This window comes from Podarcis raffonei, chromosome 16 (assembly GCF_027172205.1).
Source record: "Podarcis raffonei isolate rPodRaf1 chromosome 16, rPodRaf1.pri, whole genome shotgun sequence".
Lineage (NCBI taxonomy): Eukaryota > Metazoa > Chordata > Lepidosauria > Squamata > Lacertidae > Podarcis > Podarcis raffonei.
Window position 1 is genome coordinate 284,579 of NC_070617.1, and position 22,860 is coordinate 307,438.

The 22,860-nt window shown below is 54.1% G+C and overlaps 1 protein-coding gene across 1 annotated transcript; it reads right to left on the minus strand.

Moving 5' to 3' along the window:
* Nucleotides 1-7,625: 7,625 nt before the first annotated feature.
* ISG20L2 (interferon stimulated exonuclease gene 20 like 2) lies at nt 7,626-13,986 on the minus strand. Its single transcript, XM_053368622.1, has 4 exons — nt 13,813-13,986; nt 11,798-12,662; nt 10,671-10,871; nt 7,626-8,393 (listed from the first exon to the last, which is right to left on the minus strand). The coding sequence occupies exons 2-4, from the start codon at nt 12,560-12,562 to the stop codon at nt 8,283-8,285; spliced, it is 1,077 nt and encodes a 358-aa protein (XP_053224597.1). The 5' UTR covers nt 12,563-12,662; nt 13,813-13,986; the 3' UTR covers nt 7,626-8,282.
* Nucleotides 13,987-22,860: the final 8,874 nt, after the last annotated feature.

Below are 22,860 nucleotides of genomic sequence, written 5' to 3' on the forward strand. Positions count from 1 at the left end.
AACACACAAAAGAGGGCGAGGCGGATCCCTTTGGCAAAAGGGCCTGGGAGGCTCACGGGGAGCGAGGGCGAAAGGCGGCCTCTGCAGCTGCCAGGCCAGCACTGTCTGCACTGACTGGCAGCAAGGGCTCTCCAGCGATTCAGGCAGGGAGCATTCCCAGCCCCACCGGGAGATGCTGGGGCCTTCTGCATGCCAAGCAGGCCCTGTTCCCTTGAGCCACCTAAGCAAGTAGGATCCTAGTCCTCAAGGTTACCAAGGAACATTTGAAATCGAAATGCAAGAAGCTTCCCTGGGCATTTAAACCCACCAGACAGAGATTTCTGGGCAACTTGCAGATTGCTCTGTGCTCGGCACACAGATTTAGTGCAGGACTTGCTGACAGACGCAGAAATATTAAGCATTGCGACATGGCGCTCTTCTTAAACCCCTAACAGCTCAAATTAATGGCTTCAGTGAAGATGGTATTTTGCCCTGATGGGAAGGCAGGATTGTGTGTTGACTTGGGAGACGGCAGGAGAAAACCTTTTGAATCACACCAGAAAGCTTAACAAGAGTCTACAGAACTGCAACCAACTCTTATCACAGCCTTTCCCCTGCTTCCAGGAGGGCTTGATCACTTATCCTGGAATTGTAGGGTCATCTAGTCCAGGCATCCCCAAACCCGCCCCTGCAGGTGTTTCGGGACTACAATTCCCATCATCCCTGACCACTAGTTCTGTTAGCTAGGGATGATGGGAGTTGTAGTCCCAAAACATCTGGAGGGCCGAGTTTGGGGATGCCTGATCAAGTCCAACCTCCTGCAATGCAGGAATCACAACAAAAGAAGCAACTCCAGATGTTGTGTGTTTCCCTTCCTCTAAAGGCTTGTGATCTTTTCTTTGTGACTGCTTGATCCAGACTCCGCGCCAGGATGCTGCCTCGTACCGAGTCGGATCATTGGTCCACCCAGCTCTGCATTCCCTGCACTGACTGGCAGCAGCCGTCCTGGGCTCTCTCTCCCAGTCCTACCTGCAGGGGCTGCACCTGGGCCCTTCGGCTTGCAAAGCAGGGGCCTCTCCCACAGGGCTGAAAGGGCCCTTCACCAGGCAGTGGCTCTACAGCAGAGTCGGCCAACACGGCCCCCTCTGGGCCAGGCTTACCTGCAGCTCCCAGCACAGCTCATGCTCTTTGGAAGCCATCCAAGTTGGTGGCCCTCCCTGCCTCCTGTGGCAGGGAGTTCCACAGCTTAACTCTATGCTGCAGGAAGAAGTCCTTCCTCTTATTCGTCCTAATCTTTCCAACACCAGTTCTTGTCTTATGGAAGGCGGAACGGGATATCATTTCTTTATCCATGCAGTGCACCATTTTGCAAACTTCCATTCTGCCTCCCCTCCCTCTCCTTTCCTCTAAACACTGCACAAAGGGGGGGGTCTCTCCATTCCCTTCCTTGCCCCCCCCACAGCAGTCCCTGCTCCGCGTATTTATTAGGTACCAGGGTTCAGCCGTGTCATCCCATTATTGCTTTGGAACAAATGAGGTGCTGATGAGGAAGCCCTGAGTCAGCAAAGCGCCTTGCCAGGAAATTCTTAAAACATGTCTCTTTTTTCAAAAAGCCCGAGTGCTCCCACCCGCCCTGCCGCAACCATCCCAGGGCGTGAGAGAGAGAGAGAGAATTGGGGGCCCTTAAGCCCATGGCCAGAGGCTGCAGCCCACAGACGTTGCTTTCAAGGCAAAGGGACAGCCTTGCTGCTGTCAGTACAAAAAGCCCACAGCCCAGAGAGGAAGGAGAACAAGAAAATAATGAGGCCCCCAGTCATAGGGAGCTGTGGCCTGGGGGACTCCCCTCCCCAAACCTCTGTCCTTCCTTGGGTGAGGGTCCGGCTCCACTGGAGGGAGGCCTCGCTGCAACAAATGGAGGGAGAAGCTACTGCTGGCCACTAGCCATGAGGCCTGCGCTCTGCGCCCTCGGCTGGAGGCTGCAATGATGCTTCTGTATCCCCCTTGCTGGAAACTGCAGGAGGGGAGCGTGTTGCTCTTGTGCTCTGATCCTGCTCCAGAGTTTCCCTCGGGGGCACCTGGTTGGCTCCTGGGAAGCTGGGCTACATGGGCCCCTGGCCTGATCCAGCAGGCTCTTCGGAGGCTCCAAGATTCTCCACGTCACATACCTTTGAAGGTGACCCGAAAACTACAACTAATCCAGAATGCGGCAGCCAGACTGGTGACTGGGAGTGGCTGCCGAGACCACATAACACCGGTCTTGAAAGACCTACACTGGCTCCCAGGACGTTTCCAAGCACAATTCAAAGTGCTGGTGTTGACCTTTAAAGCCCTAAACGGCCTCAGTCCAGTGTACCTGAAGGAGCGTCTCCACCCCCATCGTTCTGCCCGGACACCGAGCTCCAGCGCCAAGGGCCTTCTGGCGGATCCCTCGCTGTGAGAAATGAAGTTACAGGGAACCAGGCAGAGGGCCTTCTCGGTGGTGGCGCCCGCCCTGTGGAACGCCCTCCCAGCAGATGTCAAAGAGAACAACTACTACCAGACTTCTGAAGGCACCCTCTTTAGGGAAGCTTTTAATGTTTGATGTATTACGGTATTTTAATATTTTGTTGGAAGCCGCCCAGAGTGGCTGGGGAAGCCCAGCCAGATGGGCGGGGTACAAATAATAAATTATCATCATCATCCCGTCCCTGGAGCAGCGTGGGAAACGGCACATCGGAGGTGTGAGGCCTGCAGCCCAGTCTCTCCCAAATTCATGCGACGTGTCACAAGATTTGGGTCCCAGAATTGTGGCGAGGCCCCCAGGAGGACCCGGCCTCTCGCCCCCGACCATCCTGGGGGGCCACTGGAATCCTGGAAGGCCAACCCCTGGTCGCCACCCCAAGCGGAGGAGCTTAGGGACGAGGCCCCACCCCGGGATCCTGCATGAGAAACCAGGGCTGTCCTGCACATCCAGACTGGCAGGTGCCCCATGGAGAGCCAGGTCCCCCGGGTCTGCTTGGCTATACGTTGCCCACGCCGGCTCTCCAGGGGTTCAGAAAAGGTGACATGGCTGCCATTACCTGGAAACGCCAGCAGGGACTGACCCTACGACCTCCCTTTATGCAAAGCAGATGCTCTGCCACTGAAAAGAAAGTAGGGTGCTAGTCCTCATGGTTCTGAATAAAAGGCAGGAGTGGGGAGCTGCTCACCGCAGCTCAAACCATCTCGCTTGGTACTGCCCACACTCCTTGGCAGTGGCTGTCTGGTGCTTCAGATAGCAGGACTCTTCCCCGCTCTGGATTGAACCTGAGACCTTCTACAGGCCAAGCAGGTGCTCTACCACTGAGCTTTGGTCTTTCCTCCAGTGAACAAAGACAACAGGCTTCCCTGTGCAGTCAAGCGATATAGATAGATAGATAGATAGATAGATAGATAGATAGATAGATAGACAGACAGACCGACAGACAGACAAACCGACAGACAGACACAGCTTAACTGGCGTGGACCCATTTCTTCATCCCTGTGTTTCGGGGCATTGCTCTGCCCTCCTCTCTCAAAGTTTGCCCCAGGCTCCTTCAGGCTCCTTCAGAATCGGGGCCCGTCTTGGCGAGCCTGGGAGCAAGAGGGTGGGGGTTGCGGCTGGTCTCTGGGCCAGAGCAGCCCTGTCAGAACTGACAGGTTATTTATGTATAAAGGGAGGCAGTGGAAGAAAATACAACCGGGCCCATTCCTCCGACGGCCATTCCTTAATTATCGAAACGCAGAGAGCCGAGCAAAAGCAAACAGAGGGGAGAGCTGCGTGTTATGACAAAGTTATAAATAGCTAAATGGTATAAACACTCCACACCGGGGCAAGCGCAGCAAAAGACACCCCCGGATTTAAAAGGATGAGGAAACTGAAATTTTGGGACCAAAGTGGATTAGGAAGAATTCATGGAGAGGGCCATCGAAGGCGACTTGCCTGCACCGTGGGAGGCGGCAATCTTTCTGAGTAAGTTTCTGAAAACCACAGGAGGGGAGAGTTGCCTTTGCGCTCAAGACCCACAGGCAACTGGTTGGCCACTGTGAGGAGAGGATGCTGGGCTGATGGGCCATTCGGCCAACCCAACAGGCAGGCTTTTCTCTTGTTCTTAGAGAGCCTCCAGGTCCATAGGCAGTCTATCTCCACTCCTAGGTTCTTGGGGGCATCTGGCCCCTGTGAGGACAGGATGCTGGCCACTGGCCTGATCCAGCAGCCAGGTTCTGCTGATGTTCTTAGAAACTGGCTCCTCCTCCTCTCCTTCTCTGATTTGCATTAAGACAGGCGAGAAGTATTTTTAAAGCAAGAAAGTGAGAGGAGGTGGGGAGGCCACACAAAGAGCAAATCCGAACGAGCCCCGAGCGACAGATTCATCACAAGAGGCCCACTGGCTGGGCTCTCACCCTCGATCCCAAGACAAGAGGCCATATTTCACCTTTAAAAGCTTCCGTCTCTCCCAGCCCTGGTGGGCCACAGCACATTCCTCCCCTTCCCCAACTGAATGGAGAGGTGGGCTTTGTTTTGAAGTCAGCCCCAGCTCCAGGCTCACTTGGAAGCTGTGCATGGATCTCTTTCACACACACACTCACCTTCTCGCCCATGGAGGCCACAAGCAACCAGCCCTGCCTTTGATGCAGAGGATCCCCGCTTGGCCTGCAGAACGATGCAACTGAGGCTGGCCCTGCAGCTTCCCCTGGTGGCAAAAAAGCACCAGGTCTGCACCAACCGCCAAAGCCACAACGCACACCCCTCAGGGTGCAAGAGCCACAGCCACTGCTGGCTGAGCAGGGCGCCAAAAACAAAGCAGGGTTCTAGTCCTTGTGGTTCTGGATAAAAGGGGGGAGTGGAAATGCAGGGAGGGGGGTGGCCAGAGGCCTTGCAAAGAACCTTTCCCTTTTGCCTCTGCACTCCAGGGCAGCTGATCCCTGTGGGAGAGCAGGTTCAGTCTCGCCAGGGAGATTTTCACTCCTCTGGCCAGAAGGATTGGAGGCCCAGCCCTGGAGGGACTCGCAGGCAAAAGCAACTGGGCTCTTTTCATGGCGGCCATCTGCACCACTAGCTGTCCTGGAGCACCTTGGGACTCGATGGTTCAAGATGCAGGTCTCTTGCACGAGATACGTAAGGGGCTGCCTGGGGTTGGGTGTCCAGGGAGAGGGTCCCGCAGAGACTGCCACCCACCCACCACCTCCTCAGGGCTCCCTGGAAGCTCCCAAGATCTGAGGAAGCGGAAAACCAACGAGCCAAAACTCAATAAAACAAGGATGATGCTTTGTGTGGCAATCCTTCAGGTGGCACGATGCCGTGTAAGGACGACATGGAGAATGCAGGGAGAAAGGTTTTCCTCCCTCTCTCATCACACTGAACCTTGTGAAGATTCAGGACAGAGAAAAGGACGGACTTCTTTCCACAAACTGTGGAACTCCCTGCCACAGGAGGCAGTGATGGCCCCCAACTTTAGAAGAGGGTTGGACAAATTCACGGAGGAGGAGGAGGGGACTATTGAAGGCTACTCACCTTGGTGGGTTATGTCCTGCCTCCAATGTCAGAGGCAGTTGCTGGAAAAGGCAGGGAGAGCGCTGCTTTCGCACTCGGGTCCATTGTGTGGACTTCCCATAATGGGCAGGTCCCCTTTGGCCTGATCCGGCTGCAGAGCTCTTTTCATGATCTTCAGGTACAGCGGCTCTTCGGATCAGGCCCCTTTCCCCCGCCATGCCTACGCAAGCACACAGGTCTCAAGGCAGCCAGTAAGTGAAATATTTTACTTTTTTAGAAAAAGACAAAACAATCCCAAGCACAAACTGAAGACACGCCCGTTCATAATTACCAGCATTAACACAAATGGAATAAGTAAGTTTTTTTTGCAGTGTGTGTGTGGGCTTCTATGTAGGAAATCTGTTTCCCTGTGCGGGTGGTTTTAAAAAATTATTCTTCCATTTTTGTCTTTGTTTTAAAAAGATGCTCGCTTTAAAACTGCTGGAGAGGAATCTTTCTGAGACTGCTGCAAAGGATCCGCATCAAAGATTTCCGTGGGGAAAACACAATACGTTTGGCAACCGTTTTTAAAATGTTCAATAAAGTTTGTTTAAAATAAATTAGGAGTTCCCTGGAGGCCCACTTGGCAGATTGCGAACGCCCCTTTGTGGCAAGTCCCCAAGAGCCCAGGAGGAAGGGGCACAGAAACCCAAACCCCGGGAGGGACGGAGGCTGCGCCAAAGGCAAGAGAGAAAGACCTTTGGAAAGTTGTTCTTTTTTATCAGTGGGGGGAAGCAAACGAGGAGAGATGGGAAAACAAACCTTAAGACCTTTTCGGTATCTCATTAACAGCAATGTGCTTCGGGGCTCCTTCTTCTTCCCAGAAAGACACACACACACACACACAAACACACGTTGCGCCACAACAGCAAGGTGACCTTCTTGCTTCATGGTCACTTGGTGGGAAACAGCACCAGAGAGAAGACAGAGAGTGACAGAATGAGACACTCACTGGCCAAGACACAGCGATGGAGCCACTTTTGGGGTGCAGGGGGGCAAGGGGGGGTCACAGTGTTCCAGGGGATTTTCAGCATCAGAATGAGAAAGTGTGCCCAGTCTTTACCATTGTGGTCTCTTCAAGGATGGGAACTTTGTGCTCCAGGAATGCTCCATTCATTCTGATTGTGCAGCTGGAGGTATTAAGAGGAAGGAGGGGGGAAAGAGGAGCCTCTGCAAATCAAAAGGGGAGGGAGGCCTGCCCTTTGCAGAGAGCCCTGCACCCTAGACCAGCCCTTGGCCACCCCGGTGTCCTGCAGAGCCTGGGAGGCTACAGCTCTGGGGCCAGAACAAGCCTCTGATGCTGCGGCTGATGGGAGCTGCAGTCCAGGGGGGCCCAGGCAGAACAGGCAAAGCTCATCTGGGCAGGATCCTGCCCATCCTGACCTTGAGGATGTCCCAGCCAGGACCCCAACGCCTGCTGAGCTGAGAAGGGGATGCTTTGCAGGGGGTGCTATGGGCCAACACCCATGGGGCCTCTCTGGGGGGCATTCGCAGGCTCTGGGTGCCATAGGGCGCAGGGTGTGTGCGCGTGTGCAACGCCCCCCTTCCCCTCAAGCGGAACAGAGATACAGTGGTACCTCGGATTAAGAACTTAATTCATTCTGGAGGTCCGTTCTTAACCTGAAACTGTTCTTAACCTGAGGTCCCACTTTAGCTAATGGGGCCTCCCGCTGCCGCTGCACGATTTCTGTTCTCATCCTGAAGCAAAGTTCTTAACCCAAGGTACTATTTCTGGGTTAGCGGAATCTGTAACCTGGAGTGTCTGTAACCCGAGGTACCACTGTATTCCTTCCCCCAGCGCCACGTCTCCACCAGGAAGAGACCATAAGGCAGAAGGCACCTGCTCCTCCTGCATAAATGTTCCGGGGGGTTTCGTCTTCTAAGTTTAGGGGGCCAAAGTGGGGAGGGGCAGGGGGATGTTCCTGGGATTGCAAACTGTTTTGTGTTTTTCATTGGTGCAACCCACCCGGGGACCTGCTGGTGGAGAGCAGGAAAGAGATTTAAGGAGAAGGAGGAGAGATTATGAAGGATGTGGAGAAAGTGGGAAGAGGAAGGGAGAGACAGACACCCCCCGCCAACAAGAACCCAAGGGGGTCACCATCCACACAGGGGGCTTCCTTGACCCCCGAGGGAGGGGGTGGGGCCAAGGAGGAGGCGGCAGAGGGGAGCTCAAGATCACCAAGTGCATGGGAGGGACTCCCATCACCTGGCAAGGGAGAGGGGAGACCCACAGAAGTCAAGCTAGGGAACTGAGTGCCCCCCCGCCCTTTTAAGAGGGTGGGGGCAGGAAGCCAGTCTCCCTGCGCCACCGCAGAGGCGGGGAGGGGGGTCACCAAAGATCCACCGGCCGAGGCAACAGGATGGGCACCTTGGCCTGGTTGACGCTCAACTCCAACAGCACACGAACCCCACAGCCACCGGGGCCTGGGGAGTGGATAGCACCATGTTGAAAGCCCCCTTGCCGGGGGGGGGTGAGGATGCCCCCCTCCCTCTGAGGTTCAAGCCGAGAGGGAAGGAGGCTCGGAACCGTTACAGAGAGGAAGGGGAGGAAGACGCCAAGGCTGCCGTCAGGTGGAAGCGATGTAATGGACACACTTGTCTCCTTCCCCTCCCCTGCCCCCAGGCGGTTCCTTCACTCTGCCGGCCCTCCTCTCCCTCTGCCCCATGGACCCGTCAACATCCTCCTCCAAACAGCTCGGGGGGCGGGGAGGGGGGTGTCGGCCTCCCCCAGCGACTCCGGGTTCCAAGGCCTGGTGGCGACTGGAGTTGGGGGTCAGTCCTGAGGAGAGGTGGCCAGTTGCCTCTCCCACTCGTCCTCCACCACCTTGTACAGTTCCATGGTGGCCCGGGCGTCTTCCACCGAGGAGTGGCCTTTGTTCCCCACCTGGGGGGGGTAAGGAAAGAAGGAAGGAAGGAAGGAGGAAGATGAGGGCAGGGGTCACGTCTCTCTGACCCCTCACAAAGCGAGAGGACACCCCCTCCCCCCACAAAGCCATCTTCTGATACCTCAAGGGCCGCCCCATGGAGGACAGAGGGCAGGACCCAAACCGAGGGATTCAAGTTACAGAAAAAGAGTTTCTGTGGGTAAGAGCCTCCTCGGAAGGGGGTGGGCTCTCCTTCCCTGGCGGTCTCAAAGCAGGGGCTGGGTGGCCCCCTGGTCAGGGATGCTTGCATGACAGGGGGTTGGGCTGGATGACCCCTGTGGGTTCCTTCCAACTCTACAATTCTATGATACTAGGAAAAGGTGCCCAGATAAAGAGAGAGGTGCACAGCAGCTTGGCTCTGGAGTCACTCAAGGGAACTTCTGCTCTTCGGGGACAAGATAAAATGGTCCCTTTTATACTGCAGAATAGGGACGCGGGTGGTGCTGTGGGTTAAACTACTGAGCCTCTTGGGCTTGCCGATCAGAAGGTCAGGGTTTGAATCCCTGCGACAGGGTGAGCTCCCGTTGCTCGGTCCCTGCTCCTGCCAACCTAGCAATTTCAAAGTGCAAGTAGATAAATAGGTACCGCTCTAGTGGGAAGGTAAACAGCGTTTCTGTGCGCTGCTCTGGTTCGCCAGAAGCGGCTTAGTCCTGCTGACCACATGACCCGGAAGCTGTACGCCGGCTCCCTTGGCCAATAAAGCGAGATGAGCGTCGCAACCCCAGAGTCGTCCGCGACTGGACCTAACGGTCAGGGGTCCCTTTACCTTTATACTGCAGCTCACTATAAATTTATAGAATTGCATTGTTTCAAAGGATTCGCTCTGGTTGCCTGCTTTATTTATACGCTACTGTGTTTTGAGCTTACAGCAACTGCAGTATTTGCTGTTCTTTTCTGCTGCTACTGTGAGCTGCTCAGAGTTCAATATTAAATCAAATGGCGGATCTCCTCCAAGGCCAGGGGACTCTGCTCCTCAGTGGCCCTCCAGATGCTGCCAGACTCCGTCTCCCACCAGCCCTGGTACCACCACGGCCCAATGGGCAGGGGTGATGGGAACTGTAGTGTGGCAGCCGCCTGGAGGGAGCCACAGGGGCTACTCCTGCTCCTGCTGTGTCGGGGGGGGGGGGTCTAAAAACTGCACGGACAGATGGCACAAACAGATTTGGAAAAGCTCCTCCTGGTCATTGTCCGCAACCTTTTTCTCTCCAGGCTCAAGGAAACAATGGTGTGAGCTTTTTGATGCATATGAACTGACCTGGACCCTGCAATTGTCATCTGAGGCCCTTCTTTGAGAGCCTCCTCAATGTCTGGAGGGTGGCAACACAACAGCAGGGCCTTTTCTGTGGTATCTCCCAGTCCCAGGGAGGCTCACTTGGCACCTTCATCATATACAGTACTGTATCTTTAAGTGCCTGGTGAAAGCTTTCCTTTTTAACCAGGCCTTTTTCCTCTGTCTGGCCTTTTAGGGTGGGTGGGGTGTTTTAATGTGGTGTTTTTTTGTAATGGATCTATGTGGGTTTTTGCTTGTTTACTTGGTTGCACGCTGCTTTGAATTTCCTTTAAAACAATGAACAGGGTGGTGATACAATGACTACTGCAATCAACACAAGATAATATCACCAAGGCAACTATCTGTAAACAAACTCTAAACGTCCATCCATAAAAATGGCAAAAGTAGTTTCCCCCCACAACAGGTTGTATCTTGAGCAACTGCAAACACAGTAACAAAGTCATGGAGCTTTGTAGTAAATAATGTACCGTACAAGAGAAGAGAGTAGGGAAACAACTTAAAGCAGGGGGGCGTCTCTTTCCCTATCTGCATGTTTCCATCAGGAAAGAGGACGATGACCTTCAGTTTGTTAAACTTCCTCCAACAAGTGAACCACTTTCAAGTCAACTCTTTATTTACAGCATTTGCTATTATTTATGATAAAACCTATTTGGGAAAGAAACTACTTTTGCCATTTTTATGGACGTTTATGGTTTGTTTACTGATAGTTGCCTTGGTGATATTATCTTGTGTCAACTGAATTGCCTTCGGCAAGAAAAATCAAGCAATGCATTTGATAAATAATAACAACAACCACAGCCGGCCAAGAGGAGGGACTCTTGAAAAGGAAGTCTGCCAAGACAGTCATTGGGCCTTTCTCCAAAGAGCTGGCTGCCAGCCAGTGTAGGCAACACTGAGCCAGATGGGGGGGGGGGAGAGAGCAGAAGGACAAGGCAGGGGGTGTTACCTGGATGTCCCTGTGGAGGAGCTGCTTGGTGAGGCGCTTCAGGGAGGCCTGCTCGTTCTCCGGGAAGCCGGCCTTGCGGTTGAGCAGAGGGTTCTTCGAGGTGTCCCTGGTCAGCGACTTGGGATGGAAATACTTGAGGGCTTTGAAGTCATTGTGGATGGCGTGGCCCACAACTATCTTCCCAGAGAGGACCTTGAGGATCTGAAAGGCAAGGAGGGGGAGGGATGTCATCAGTCAGCGCTCAATAGCTCAAGACTCAACCTGTAGCCCAGGCTGCCTCAAACTCGGCCCTCCAGATGTTTTGAGACTACAATTCCCATCATCCCTGACCACTGGTCCTGCTAGCTGGGGTCATGGGAGTTGTAGGTCAAAAACTTCTGGAGGGAAGAGTTTGAGGAAGCCTGCTGTAGCCAGTCAAGCACAGCAGGATGCAGACCCACAAAGACATCGTAGCTGCAGTCTGCCCCACTTCACCCATAAAGGTAAAGGGACCCCTGACCATTAGGTCCAGTCATGACCAACTCTGGGGTTCCGGCACTCATCTCACTTTATTGGCCGAAGGAGCTGGCGGCCAGCATGACTTAAGCCGCTTCTGGCGAACCAGAGCAGCGCACGGAAACGCCGTTTACCTTCCCGCCGGAGTGGTACCTATTTATTTACTTGCACTTTGACGTGCTTTCTAACTGCTAGGTTGGCAGGAGCAGGGACCGAGCAACGGGAGCTCACTCCGTCGCAGGGATTCAAACCGCCAACCTTCTAATCGGCAAGCCCTGGGCTCAGTGGTTTAACCCACAGCGCCACCCGCGTCCCTTACTTCATCCATAAGAGGATATAAAAGAAGAGCCCTGCAACAGGATGAGGCCAAAGGGCTCCTTCCTTAGTCCAGCATCCTGTTGTCACTGTGGCCAAATACCCCATAGAACCTAGGAATCCAGATAGACTGCCTCTGGACCTTGAGGTTCCATAAGAAGAGAGTAAGAGCTGCTAGGCCAAATGCCTCAACCAGATGCCAGAATAAAAATACAGACTGCCTTGGTTTTAATGAAAACATGGAAAACCTTGTGTGGGGCAGGGGGATCCCTAAAGGCTCCCCCCGAGAGGCTGCCAGATCTCCCCCCCCCACTCACCTCCTTCTGGGCCACCTTGAAGGGGACGGCGTTCTTCATGTGGTGCCTCTGAATGCCACTCCAGCGCGTCCGGTAGTTGGTGATGGGGCTGAGGGGCCGCACGTACTTGTCGTACATCACGTCGCCGTGGTAGCTGACCACGCTGCAGCGCGCCAAGTCACTGACGCGCCCGCCGGGGCCCGTGCCCACCATCTCACAGTCAATGGCCACCACCTTGCTGGGCTTGGGCGGCAGCAGCACCGGGGACAGCCCGCTCTCAAACTCGCTCAGCAGGGCCACCCTCCGGATCTCGCCCGCGGCCCCATTGGCCTGCGCCCCATTGTGCCTCACAGAGGAACCACCCCCCGCAGTGCTCCCTGCTTTGCTCGAGGCTGTGGCACCCCCAGAGGCATTGCCTCCCTGGGACCCAGAGTCCTTAGCCCCGCGGGCGGCCTTCTCCTTGGGGAATGTCTTGGTCCTGCGGGCCGAGCTGTCCTCCCGCAGGGGCTTTCTGTCCTGCTCGGCGGACGCCCCCTTCCTGTCCACTTTTGGCCTCTTTCTGTCCCGCTCACAGTCTGCCCCGCCGTGCTTCTGAGAGGCATCCCGCCGCGGCAGTGGGGCTTGCCCGGGGAGCTGCTTCTGCTTCAGGAAGCCTTTCCGCTCCAGGAACTGCCGGCGCTTGATGAACCGCTGGTGCTTCTGGTTGCCCTCAGAGGCCTTCTTGGGCCGCGCAGGGAGGGACGTGTCCAGGTTGAGAAGGAGATCCGACATGGTGCCCTCCTCCATGGACGAAGCGGGACCACGAGGAGGAGAGGCCAGCAAGCGGGCACTGCTCTAGAGAGGCCGCGAGGGGCGCGATGCTGGACATGTCCACATGCTAACAAGGCTGGGGAGGGAGATGGGGAAGGACAGGGTGAATTTCCAGCATTTGGGGGGAGGATTCACAAAGTTCTCAGCCACGCTGACTTATGTTCAGGACGTTTGCTCCGGAGGTTACTGGAAACCAAACTGCAGAGCTACTCAGGGGTCCTAGTTAACTCAGTCCAGAGCCACGAGGACCGGAATCTTGCCATAAAATGTTGAATTCTTTTAATATTTAATTGTTTTTTAAATGACCCCCCCCCCAATGTTTTCAGCTGTTCTCATTTTATCTGCTCGGTGGGCAGAGCCCCTGCTTCAGACGCAGAATATCTGAGGTCCAGTCCTAGGTGTCAGCTCCAGGTGGGGCTGGGGAAAAGGACTCCTGCCTGAAACCCTGGAGAGCCCCTGCTGCCCGTCAGCGCAGCTGCTCTGGCTTGATACAAGGCAGCCTCCCTGGTTCCTGTGAAGGCGGCCTCCATCACCCACCCACCCAGGAAGTGTAATGCCACCCTGTGCCAGCCTCCCCCTGCCTGGCGCCCACTGTCAAGGCTCCTCCTCCTGCTACATCCTGAGCGCCAGGCAGCAACTGGAGACGAAACGTATTCCCCAATCCACTGGGCAAGTCTCTCCTGCTCACACTCTTGGGGTGCTAGGAAGGGAGAAGGAGATGGCACTTGATGACCTTTGGGGTCCCTTTGGCCGGGGTCCCAGGGCAGAGACCCTCCCCTCCCAGCCTCCCGGGGGGCGGCCTGGCCAAGGGGTGGTCCTGCTGTGGGAGCAGAGAGACGCCCTCCTCCCCGCCCCCTCCCCCCCACCTACCCGGCTCAGCCCCACTGCGCCCCCGGGATTGGCCTGGCGGGGCCGGAGAGGGGGGTTTGTGACATGGGCTGAGCTCACCAGGCTCCCCGGCAGGGAGCGGGAAGGGAAGGGCAGCCCCCAACCCCGTCCTCGAGGCCACGTGCCCCAAGGAGGCGCGCCCGGCGGGGGCCCCCAAAGGTCATCCAGCGCAACCCGCCCGCCGCCCCGCCCCCCAGCCTTCCGACGGGGGGAGGCTTCCGAGGCGGGGCTGGCAGAAGCGGGACTCCCGTCCCCGGGGGCTCCGGAGCGGAATGCCCCCCTCCCGGCCCGCCGGCCCTTCCGCCTCGGCCCCGTCCGGCCCGCCTCGCCCGCCTCACCTGCCGCCGGGGCTCCGCCGCCGCTCACCCGGAACCGGAAAGGCCCGCCAGGGGGCGGGGCAGTCCCACTTCCGGTCCCGCGCCACGCGCCTTTCTTTCCTCGTCTCTCCGCCTCCTCCTCTCGCGAGACTTCCCGTCTCTCTCGGGGCGCTTCTCCCTGAGGGCAGAGAAGGAAGGCGGACGGCCGAACGGGGCCAAGGTGCTGGCGAAGCAAAGAGCGCATGCGCTCCCCTCACGGCCCTAGCCTATCGCTTCTGCGCAGGCGCGGGGTACCGAATCCCCATTGGTTGGGTGCTCGCCCCGCCCAAACCTGCGGGCGACCGACAGCAGTTGCTATGACGACGCGCCCACAAACCAGCCTCCTGCGCGTCGGGTCGTACCATTTGACCGCGAGGGGGAGGCAGGCTGGCGCTGCATGTGGCGGGGGAGTCAGCTGTGGTTTTTTGACTACAGTTCCCATCATCCCTGGCCACTTGTCTTGCTAGCGAGGGATGATGGGAGTTGTAGTCCAACAGCAGCAGAGACGTCACCTTCCGACAAAGGTCCGTCTAGTTCAAGCTCTGGTTTTCCCAGTAGTGATGTATGGAAGTGAGAGCTGGACCATCAAGAAGGCTGATCGCCGAAGAATGGATGCTTTTGAATTCTGGTGCTGGAGGAGACTCTTGAGAGTCCCATGGACTGCAAGAAGATCCAACCTCTCCATTCTGAAGGAAATCAGCCCTGAGTGCTCACTGGAAGGACAGATCCTGAAGCTGAGGCTCCAAGACTTTGGCCACCTCATGAGAAGAGAAGACTCCCTGGCAAAGACCCTGATGTTGGGAAAGATGTAGGGCGCAAGGAGAAGGGGACGCCAGAGGACGAGATGGTGGGACAGTGTTCTTGAAGCTACCAGCATGAGGGAGGCAGTGGAAGACAGGAGTGCCTGGCGTGCTCTGGTCCAGGGGGTCACAAAGAGGCGGACACGACTAAACAAGAAGAAGAAGCAGAAGAAGAAGAGGAGGAGGAGGAGGAATACCCTGCCCATCTGGAGGGCCTGGCGTGCTCTGGTCCAGGGGGTCACAAAGAGGCAGACATGACTAAACGACTCAACAACAACAAGGGGTGGTCACACACACACACACACACACATGTCCACAAACATCAAATCTCTTTCATTGTAACTACAGGTAATGCAATAGGATTCCTTCTGCACATGGCCTTTGCAACACAGCTCAGTTACATGCTAACAAATATCTACAATATTTTAATCACTTTCAGACAAATTTCTCAAAGTCTCAGATTCAGTAGATTAGAAGGTACATATTAATTTCAGAAAAATAAGGCATCTCTCCACAATCATCATAATAAAGCATCTCCCCTTCACCAGAGTGGGGTACAAATAAAAGCATCATCGTCCTCTGACTTTCCCTTATTGGACGTATTGAAGCAGAGCTTGAATGTCTGCCAGGGATTCTTCAGCTGTGATTCCTGGCTTGCTGCTGGCAGGGCTCCCTCCTAACTCTACAATTCTATTATTCTATTATTCCCAAATTGGGAAGGGTCCCCTTTTTGGGGATCCATGTTCTCTATTACGTACTGGATATGATTTCTTGCACTTGAGCCACGAGGTGGCAGCCTATGCCCATCAATATTGCATTTACAACCTGCTCAGGACTGGGGCAAAGTGAGAGCACAAGACCCCTGTTACTTGATCTGGCCAAAGACCCCCCACCCCAGTTCAGCTTCTTCTTCTCACAGAGGCCAACAGAGCCCCCTCTGTTGAAGGAGATGTATCATCCAAGCCCAGATTTTAAAAATGTAGGAAGATGAGAAGAGTGACCTTGAAGTTTGCTAGCTGCTGGGACAGCAAACTGAGCAGCAGCCCCCTCGTCTTCCTCCACAGGGTGACGCAGATCGTTTTCCTTTCTAAATTATAGTCCCCATGAAAAGTCACCCATGTTTGAGTGCAAATTGCTCCTAATAGGCACATGTACAATTTTGCCTAATAGACACATTTTTTTGCGAAGCAATTCCCCCGAAGGCAATACATTCTTTTGTATGCTATTTTCACTAATATGGATGAATTTTAAATCCACAATTTGCCCTAATCTGTTTATTAATATAGACATTGCTTGCCTGGAGAACTGTACTTCAAAATTTGGGGAAGTGCAAATTCTTTCAAATTACAAGAAAGGAGATTCCATCTAAAGATTAGGAATAATAATAATAATAATAATAGTAATTTTATTATTTATACCCCACCCATCTGGGAATTTTCTGACACTAAAAGCTGTTTGACAGTGGAACAGAAAGTGGTGGACTTTTTAAAGCGTAAGTCAGACGGCCATCTGCTAGGCATTCTGAGCTGTGGTTCCTGCATTGCAGAGGGTTGGACTAGATGACCCTTGGTGTCCCTTCTGACTCTATGATTCAGTGCATTTTCAGTTCCCATATTGTTTGGGAAAGTGCAGATTAGGCAGGTTCATCTTCCAGTGCAAAAGGGATCAATTTTCTCCCCCCGCCCTTGCATTTTATAGATGAACTGCAATCAATGCTTTCTGTTCCACACACTCTGAGCGAGGCCGACCTGTTGCCGCTCCCTCGATGGGCAAAGAGCCAGAAAGGTCAGGACTTCATCTGTGTGAACCGGGCAAGATCTAAGCTCTGCTGTGATGAATTCTTCCAGTCACCCCCCGGGGGCCTGCGCAGCGGCCGTCAGTCTTCCTGGCGCTTGGCATTTTTGCCGTTTCAGAGAATTTTTGAGGGCCTCTGCGGGCCCAGGAATATTGAGGCAACAATTCACACTCAACACTAAACAAGACATCAGCAAAAATTGGGAAAGTCTGAAAAGGGAGCCTCAGTGGGATAAATGCGTGGACCACAGAAGAACCAAGCGGGGGGAGGTTTGATTCTGTTCCATGACGGCAAACTTAAGAACATGTGAATTGTTAGAATTTCTGCTCCGTGATTGCAGTCATGGGATTGTTGTCCATCCCATGACAGTGTATGTTTGACTCCACAGAGTGGGAAGTGACGGAGACAGGATGTTTGTGTTCCTGTGTTCCGTGAAGTGGGACTATTGTTCTTTGTTCTTTTTCTCTTTGCTGTCTGATGCTAGAGAGAGAGGGAGCCATGTTGCAGTGCTCCATGTGTGTTTATATGCAAATAAAGTAGATTAGCCAAAATGCTGAGTTGCTGAGGTCTGTTACGTGAAATGCACAAACTCTGTGGATCCCTAAGTGTGCCGGTGTCAGTGATGTTCGGGCTGAAGAAAGCTTTTGAAGCTCCCGAATGATCGAGCAGGAGGGAGAGAACATGCCAGTCAGGCATGTGTCTCTGCCAGGGTCCTACGGAAGTATAGGCTGAACTCTTGACATCGGAAGAGCCCTGCAGGGTTAGACAAACAGCCCATCTAGTCCAGCTTCCAGTTTTCATAGTGGACCCTCAAATGCACCAAAAGGGAAACCCACAAGCAGAAACTCAGTGCATGAGCCCCCTCCCCTCCTGCGGTTTCCAGCAACTGGTATTATTCAGAAGCATCACCGCCTCATAGCTATCATCGCAAGCATCCTTCAGTGACCCTTTCCTCCTCCATGAATTTGTCCCATCCTCCTTAAAATCCACCCAGGTTGCTGGCCATCGCTGCCTCCTGTGGCAGGGAGTTCCACAGAACTCTGCTCTGTGTGAATAAATCCTTTCTCTCTCCACCTGCTAGAGGTAGCCTGGCGGCCTTTATTAACTTCCCTTTCCTCCTTCCCAGCCTCAAGGGCTGCCAGCTACAATGCTTCCTGAGAGCTGATTTCAAGACTCCAGGCGGCTGGCCCAGGAGAGCTCCCCCTGCCTTGCAGCAGAGCGGATCTGGGCCCAGTAACTGCAAAGAGGGCAAGAGTAGCTGCAGCCGGAGCTAAGGACAAGTGGAGCCAAAGATATCCAGTTTCATCTGCATTCTCCTCCCGGCTAAGTTCCAAAAGGGGCAACACTGAGACAGCCACGCCATCCCCTGGACTTTGCCCCCACCAACGAAATATTTGAGGGGGCTGGGAATGGATGGGCATTGCCATTCAAATGGTGTGTGCGCACCGTGTCATGTGATCGATTGTGTTCCGCAGGGCTTGCCTCCCTCCTCCAATATTTTATTCAAGCAGATGGGTGCTGGCTGAGGTTGGGGGCAGCTGAGAACCTAAGGAGAGCCTGGCTGCTGGATCAGGCCAAGAGGCGGCCAACTAGCCCAGCAGCCTGTTCCCTCCTGATGCCTGGGCCTAAAGAGAAACCCAGGAGGAGGACCCAAGAGCCCTGTCTCCTCCCGGGGCCATTCAGAAGCATTCTCAAATCTTATTTTAAAGCCAGCCAAGTTGGTTGGAGGTTGCAAGGCTTCTGAATCCCTGGAAACTGCAGAAGGGGAGAATTGCTCTTGTTCCTGGTCCCGTTTGCAGGTTTCACACAGGGATCTGGTTGGCCACTGAGGACAGGATTCAGGAAGAGATGGCCCATTGGCCTGATCCAGCGGACTCTCCTTGTGTTTCTATGTCAGTATGACCGGTCCAAGGTCACCCATGTGAGCTTCATGGCTGAGCGGAGGATTCGAACCCTGGTCTCTCCCAGGTCCCAGTCAGACACGCCTGTTGCCACTGGCTGGTGGGGCCACGACACCACAGGCCCCGCAAAGCATCTGATGTGCTGAACTCGCCAAACACTGCTTGGAATGGTGGCATTCGTCTGAGGCATTTCTGTTTGTGATGGGGAGGGGATGAGCACTAAGCCTCATTCGACCTGCATTAGATCTATTACTCGGACGGTTGTGTGACTTAATCAAGCTTTAGCTTCCCGATGCCTGCATTTTACGCCTGCCCCCGCAAAGGTGACTGCGAGATTTTGCAAGAAACCCCCCCCCCACCCACACATATATATGCGTGTTATATTTTATTTTTGTTACCGATCAGCGAGGGCTCCGCTCGGAAAATAAAGCATCCACTCGCTCAAGTGAGCAGGCGATAAAAGCGCTGGCAGTGGAAAGAATGAGCACTGTATATCAGAGGCCTCTGAGGGATGAGACTCCGCTCCAGAATGCAAAGGAGGCTCCTTGCAGGGAGAAAGCAAGCCAGGCCAGTGGGGGCTTTCCCGCAGATGCGCTGGGTGTCTACATGCGGGGAGAAGAGGGTTTTGCTTTTTAAAAATGAACAAACAAAATGAGAGGCATTCCAAAATTTGACCTTCCCACCGCCCCATGCGCCTGCCATCATCTGTAGTGAAACAGCCCAAGGAGGTCCTTGCCACATGATTCTGGTATGGTCCTATTCAGGTCTCGGCCATGTGAATCTGGAAAATGTGCCTCCTCCATTGTTAGGCTGCACTCAGGCGGCACCTTGTTCTGGTTTCCCTGAATGCTAACTTCCACATTATATTTGAGCTTTCATAAAAGCCACTTCTGGAAATAGAGCAGAACCTAGTGCAGGTACGTGTAATTGGCTTCCAGGAAGAAGGGGAAAAAATACGTGCTTGCAAATAACAGGGAAACGAGAGCTAAACTTGCTCTGGATTCTGCTGGATTTCCAGAAGCAGTTTCAAGATTGAGAGGAAGCTCAGATACAATGCGGAAATTCACAGGAGAAGGTCAGGAAGTTGAGATAAACTGCCGTGTGAACCGAGCCTGAGCTTCCCCACTTCAGTCCAAGCCCTGGAGAAGCCATGCATGCCAACAGCTTACAGCAGGCATCCCCAAACTCGGCCTCCATATGTTTTGGGACTACAATTCCCATCATCCCTGACCACTGGTCCTGTTAGCTAGGGATGATGGGAGTTGTATTCCCAAAACATCTGGAGGGCCAAGTTTGGGGATGCCTGGCTTACAGCAAGGGTGAAGGATGTTTTTCGGTTTGGGGCTGAGATCCACCCCCAACCTTCCGGGAGCTGCATGGCAGAGATGGGCGGGGCAGAGGCAAAAGTGGGTGGAGCAACGAATGCATATTTTACGTCAAAGTGCAAGTAGATAAATAGGTACCACTTTGGCGGGAAGGTAAACAGCGTTTTTGTGGGCTGTTCTGGTTCGCCAGAAGCGGCTTAGTCCTGCTGGCCACATGACCCGGAAGCTGTACGCTGGCTCCCTCGGCCAGTAAAGCGAGATGAGCGCTGCAACCCCAGAGTCAGCCATGACCGGACCTAATGGTCAGGGGTCCCTTTACCTTTACCTTTAGGCCAATCCCCGGCCCCACAGCAGTGTGCCTTCCAAGCAGGCCACCAGGGGGCGATATCAGAGCCAAAGCATTCAACGCAGCTGGGAAGGAGGGCTGGCGAGGGGCGTGGTCTGAGGGGGCGTGGCTGAGGAGGGTTCAAAGGGCCGGATAGAGAGGGCTGGAGGGCCACATGCGACCCTTCCCCACCCCTGAGTTTACAGCTTAAGGAACACGATTCTTCCTTTTCCTCTCCTTGCAGGTAGAAGGAGGCAAGATGCAGATTTATGCAAATGCTGTTTGACTCACTCGCCTCTTTGTCACCCTGTTTCTTTCTTTCTTTCTAAAAGTGCTGGGACCCCCCAGCTGAGCAGCGATTTCTCTCTCTCCCTCCCTCCCTCTGTAATTACAGATCATCTCCTCTCCCCGGCACGCATAATTATGACACTAGGGATGTAGAGCACAAAAAATAAAAATCACCCTTGAGATGGGAGGGTGAGAGAGCGGGAGCGCCAAGCGAGGCTTAATCTGTGTTGTTTGCTAAGTAGATTTTACTCCTCCCATAAAAATGATGTGATGCAGGAATGCAGATGTTTATGGCCCCTCTCGCTTCAGCAGAAAATGTACCGTTGCAGGTTCCCTTTCCTCCCAAAAAATGGGGGGAGAGAAGTCCGGAGAGATCACCGGAGGAATCTTCTGGCACGCGATGTGCCGGGTTCGGCAGGGCGCGGGAGAGACGCTGCCCTTCCCTACAATCGTCTTCGCGGTGAAACAAATAACCACCCGAAATTATTCAGCCTCCCGGTGAATCATTTCCAGAACACCTCGTCATTTATCCGAGGGCTTCTCTTCCCACCCTCTCTCGCCCTCGCCGGCTCCCGTTTTATCACAGGCTGGATAAACTCGAACTTAATATAGCCAATTTGTTTAAAGGCAATTTCTGTGGAATTGGGAGCGGCTGGCAAATGGGGTCGTATTTTGGGACTGGAGCGAGAATGATGGGGTGGTTGGAGAAGCACATGCTCAGGAAGGGAATCTTTCCCCAAAAATTAAGCAACCACCTCTATGAATTCTTCTTCCCGACTTCCTGTAATGGGCATCTGCTAGGCCCCTGGGAGAACGAGAGACTGGACTAGACGGGCCTCCCTGGGCCTGATTCAGCAGTCAGGCTCTTATGAAAGAGGGCATCAAATTGCAGCCACTGCTACCCGTGATTTGTTGTTGTCCTTGAGTCGTGTCCGCCTCTTTGTGACCCCCTGGACCAGAGCACGCCAGGCCCTCCTGTCTTCCACTGCCTCCCTCATGCTGGTAGCTTCGAGAACACTGTCCCACCATCTCGTCCTCTGTCGTCCCCTTCTCCTTGTGCCCTCCATCTTTCCCAACATCAGGGTCTTTTCCAGGGAGTCTTCTCTTCTCATGAGGTGGCCAAAGTCTTGGAGCCTCAGCTTCAGGATCTGTCCTTCCAGTGAGCACTCAGGGCTGATTTCCTTCAGAATGGAGAGGTTGGATCTTCTTGCAGTCCATGGGACTCTCAAGAGTCTCCTCCAGCACCAGAATTCAAAAGCATCCATTCTTCAGCGATCAGCCTTCTTTATGGTCCAGCTCTCACTTCCATACATCACTACTGGGAAAACCAGAGCTTGAACTATACGGACCTTTGTTGGCAAGGTGATGTTTCTGCTTTGTAAGATGCTGTCTAGGTTTGTCATTGCTTTCTCCCAAGAAGCAGGCGTCTTTTAATTTCGTGACTGCTGTCACCATCTGCAGTGATCATGGAGCCCAAGAAAGTAAAATCTCTCACTGCCTCCATTTCTTCCCGTGAAATCACTACCCGTGATTTACCTGGGTGTAAACCTCGTTGAACTCAAGGCAGGCTAGTTTCTGAGTAGACACGGGCAGGATTACACGCTTGGTCTGGGATGGACCCTTGCAGATTTTGCAAAGCCTTTTCAAAGGTGCAACACCAGCCCTGCATCCTCCTCATGCTTATTTCAAAGGCTAGCAGCCATTGCGGCTGAGTGTGCATTGCGGCAATGTGCTTCTGAATGATGCCAGTTCCTGGGCATTTCAGGTGGGGAGAGCCGCGCAGCTCCTGCTTGTGGGTTTCCCAAGGAGCCAGGCACCTGGCTGGCCACTGTGAGAAGAGGAGGCTGCACTAGGTGGGCCATTGGCCCGATCCATTAGGTTCTTCTGGTGCTCTTGAAGAGCCTCCAGGTCCAGAGGCAGTCTATCTCGATTCCTAGGGGGCTTTTTGGCCATGGTGAGAACAGGAAGCTGGGGCAGATGGGTCCTCACTCTTCTGCCCCGTAGGCAGTATCTCCCAGCTTCATTCCCTGACAGCTTCTCCAGGGACGACTAGGAACCGCTCCCTAGTTGCAAGAAAACCTAGAGAAGCGCTGATGGTCATCTGGAGTCTAGACAGGGCGGAGCTGGATGGGCAAATGGTTTGACTCTGCTGAAGGCAGTTTCATCAGTTCCCTGCTAAACCAGCACTTCATCCAGAAATCAGGAGGACTGGAATCTTACTTCATTTTAATGGGACTAGGCTGTCGTGCAATGCAGCCACTTTGCACGCAGAAGGTCCCGGGTTCAGTCATAAGAACAAATGAAGACCCAGGTGGATGAGGCCACTAGGGGCCCATCTGGTGCGCCTCCTGTTCTCACCACGGGCTCCCAGAGGCCCTTCATAGAAAACCCGCCCCAGAGCCCCCTCTCCTCTTGCGCCTTTGTAAGCATTCCTGCATCCGACCCTGGAAGCGCATCATGGCTAGGATGCGTCAATAGCCCTCTCCCGCTCCCTGAATCTGCGCGATCCTCTCTTAAAGCCTCCCAGGCTGGTGGCCCTTTCTGCCTCCTGCGGGAAGGAGTTCCACAGGTTGATCCATGCGCCCTCTCCAGGCCG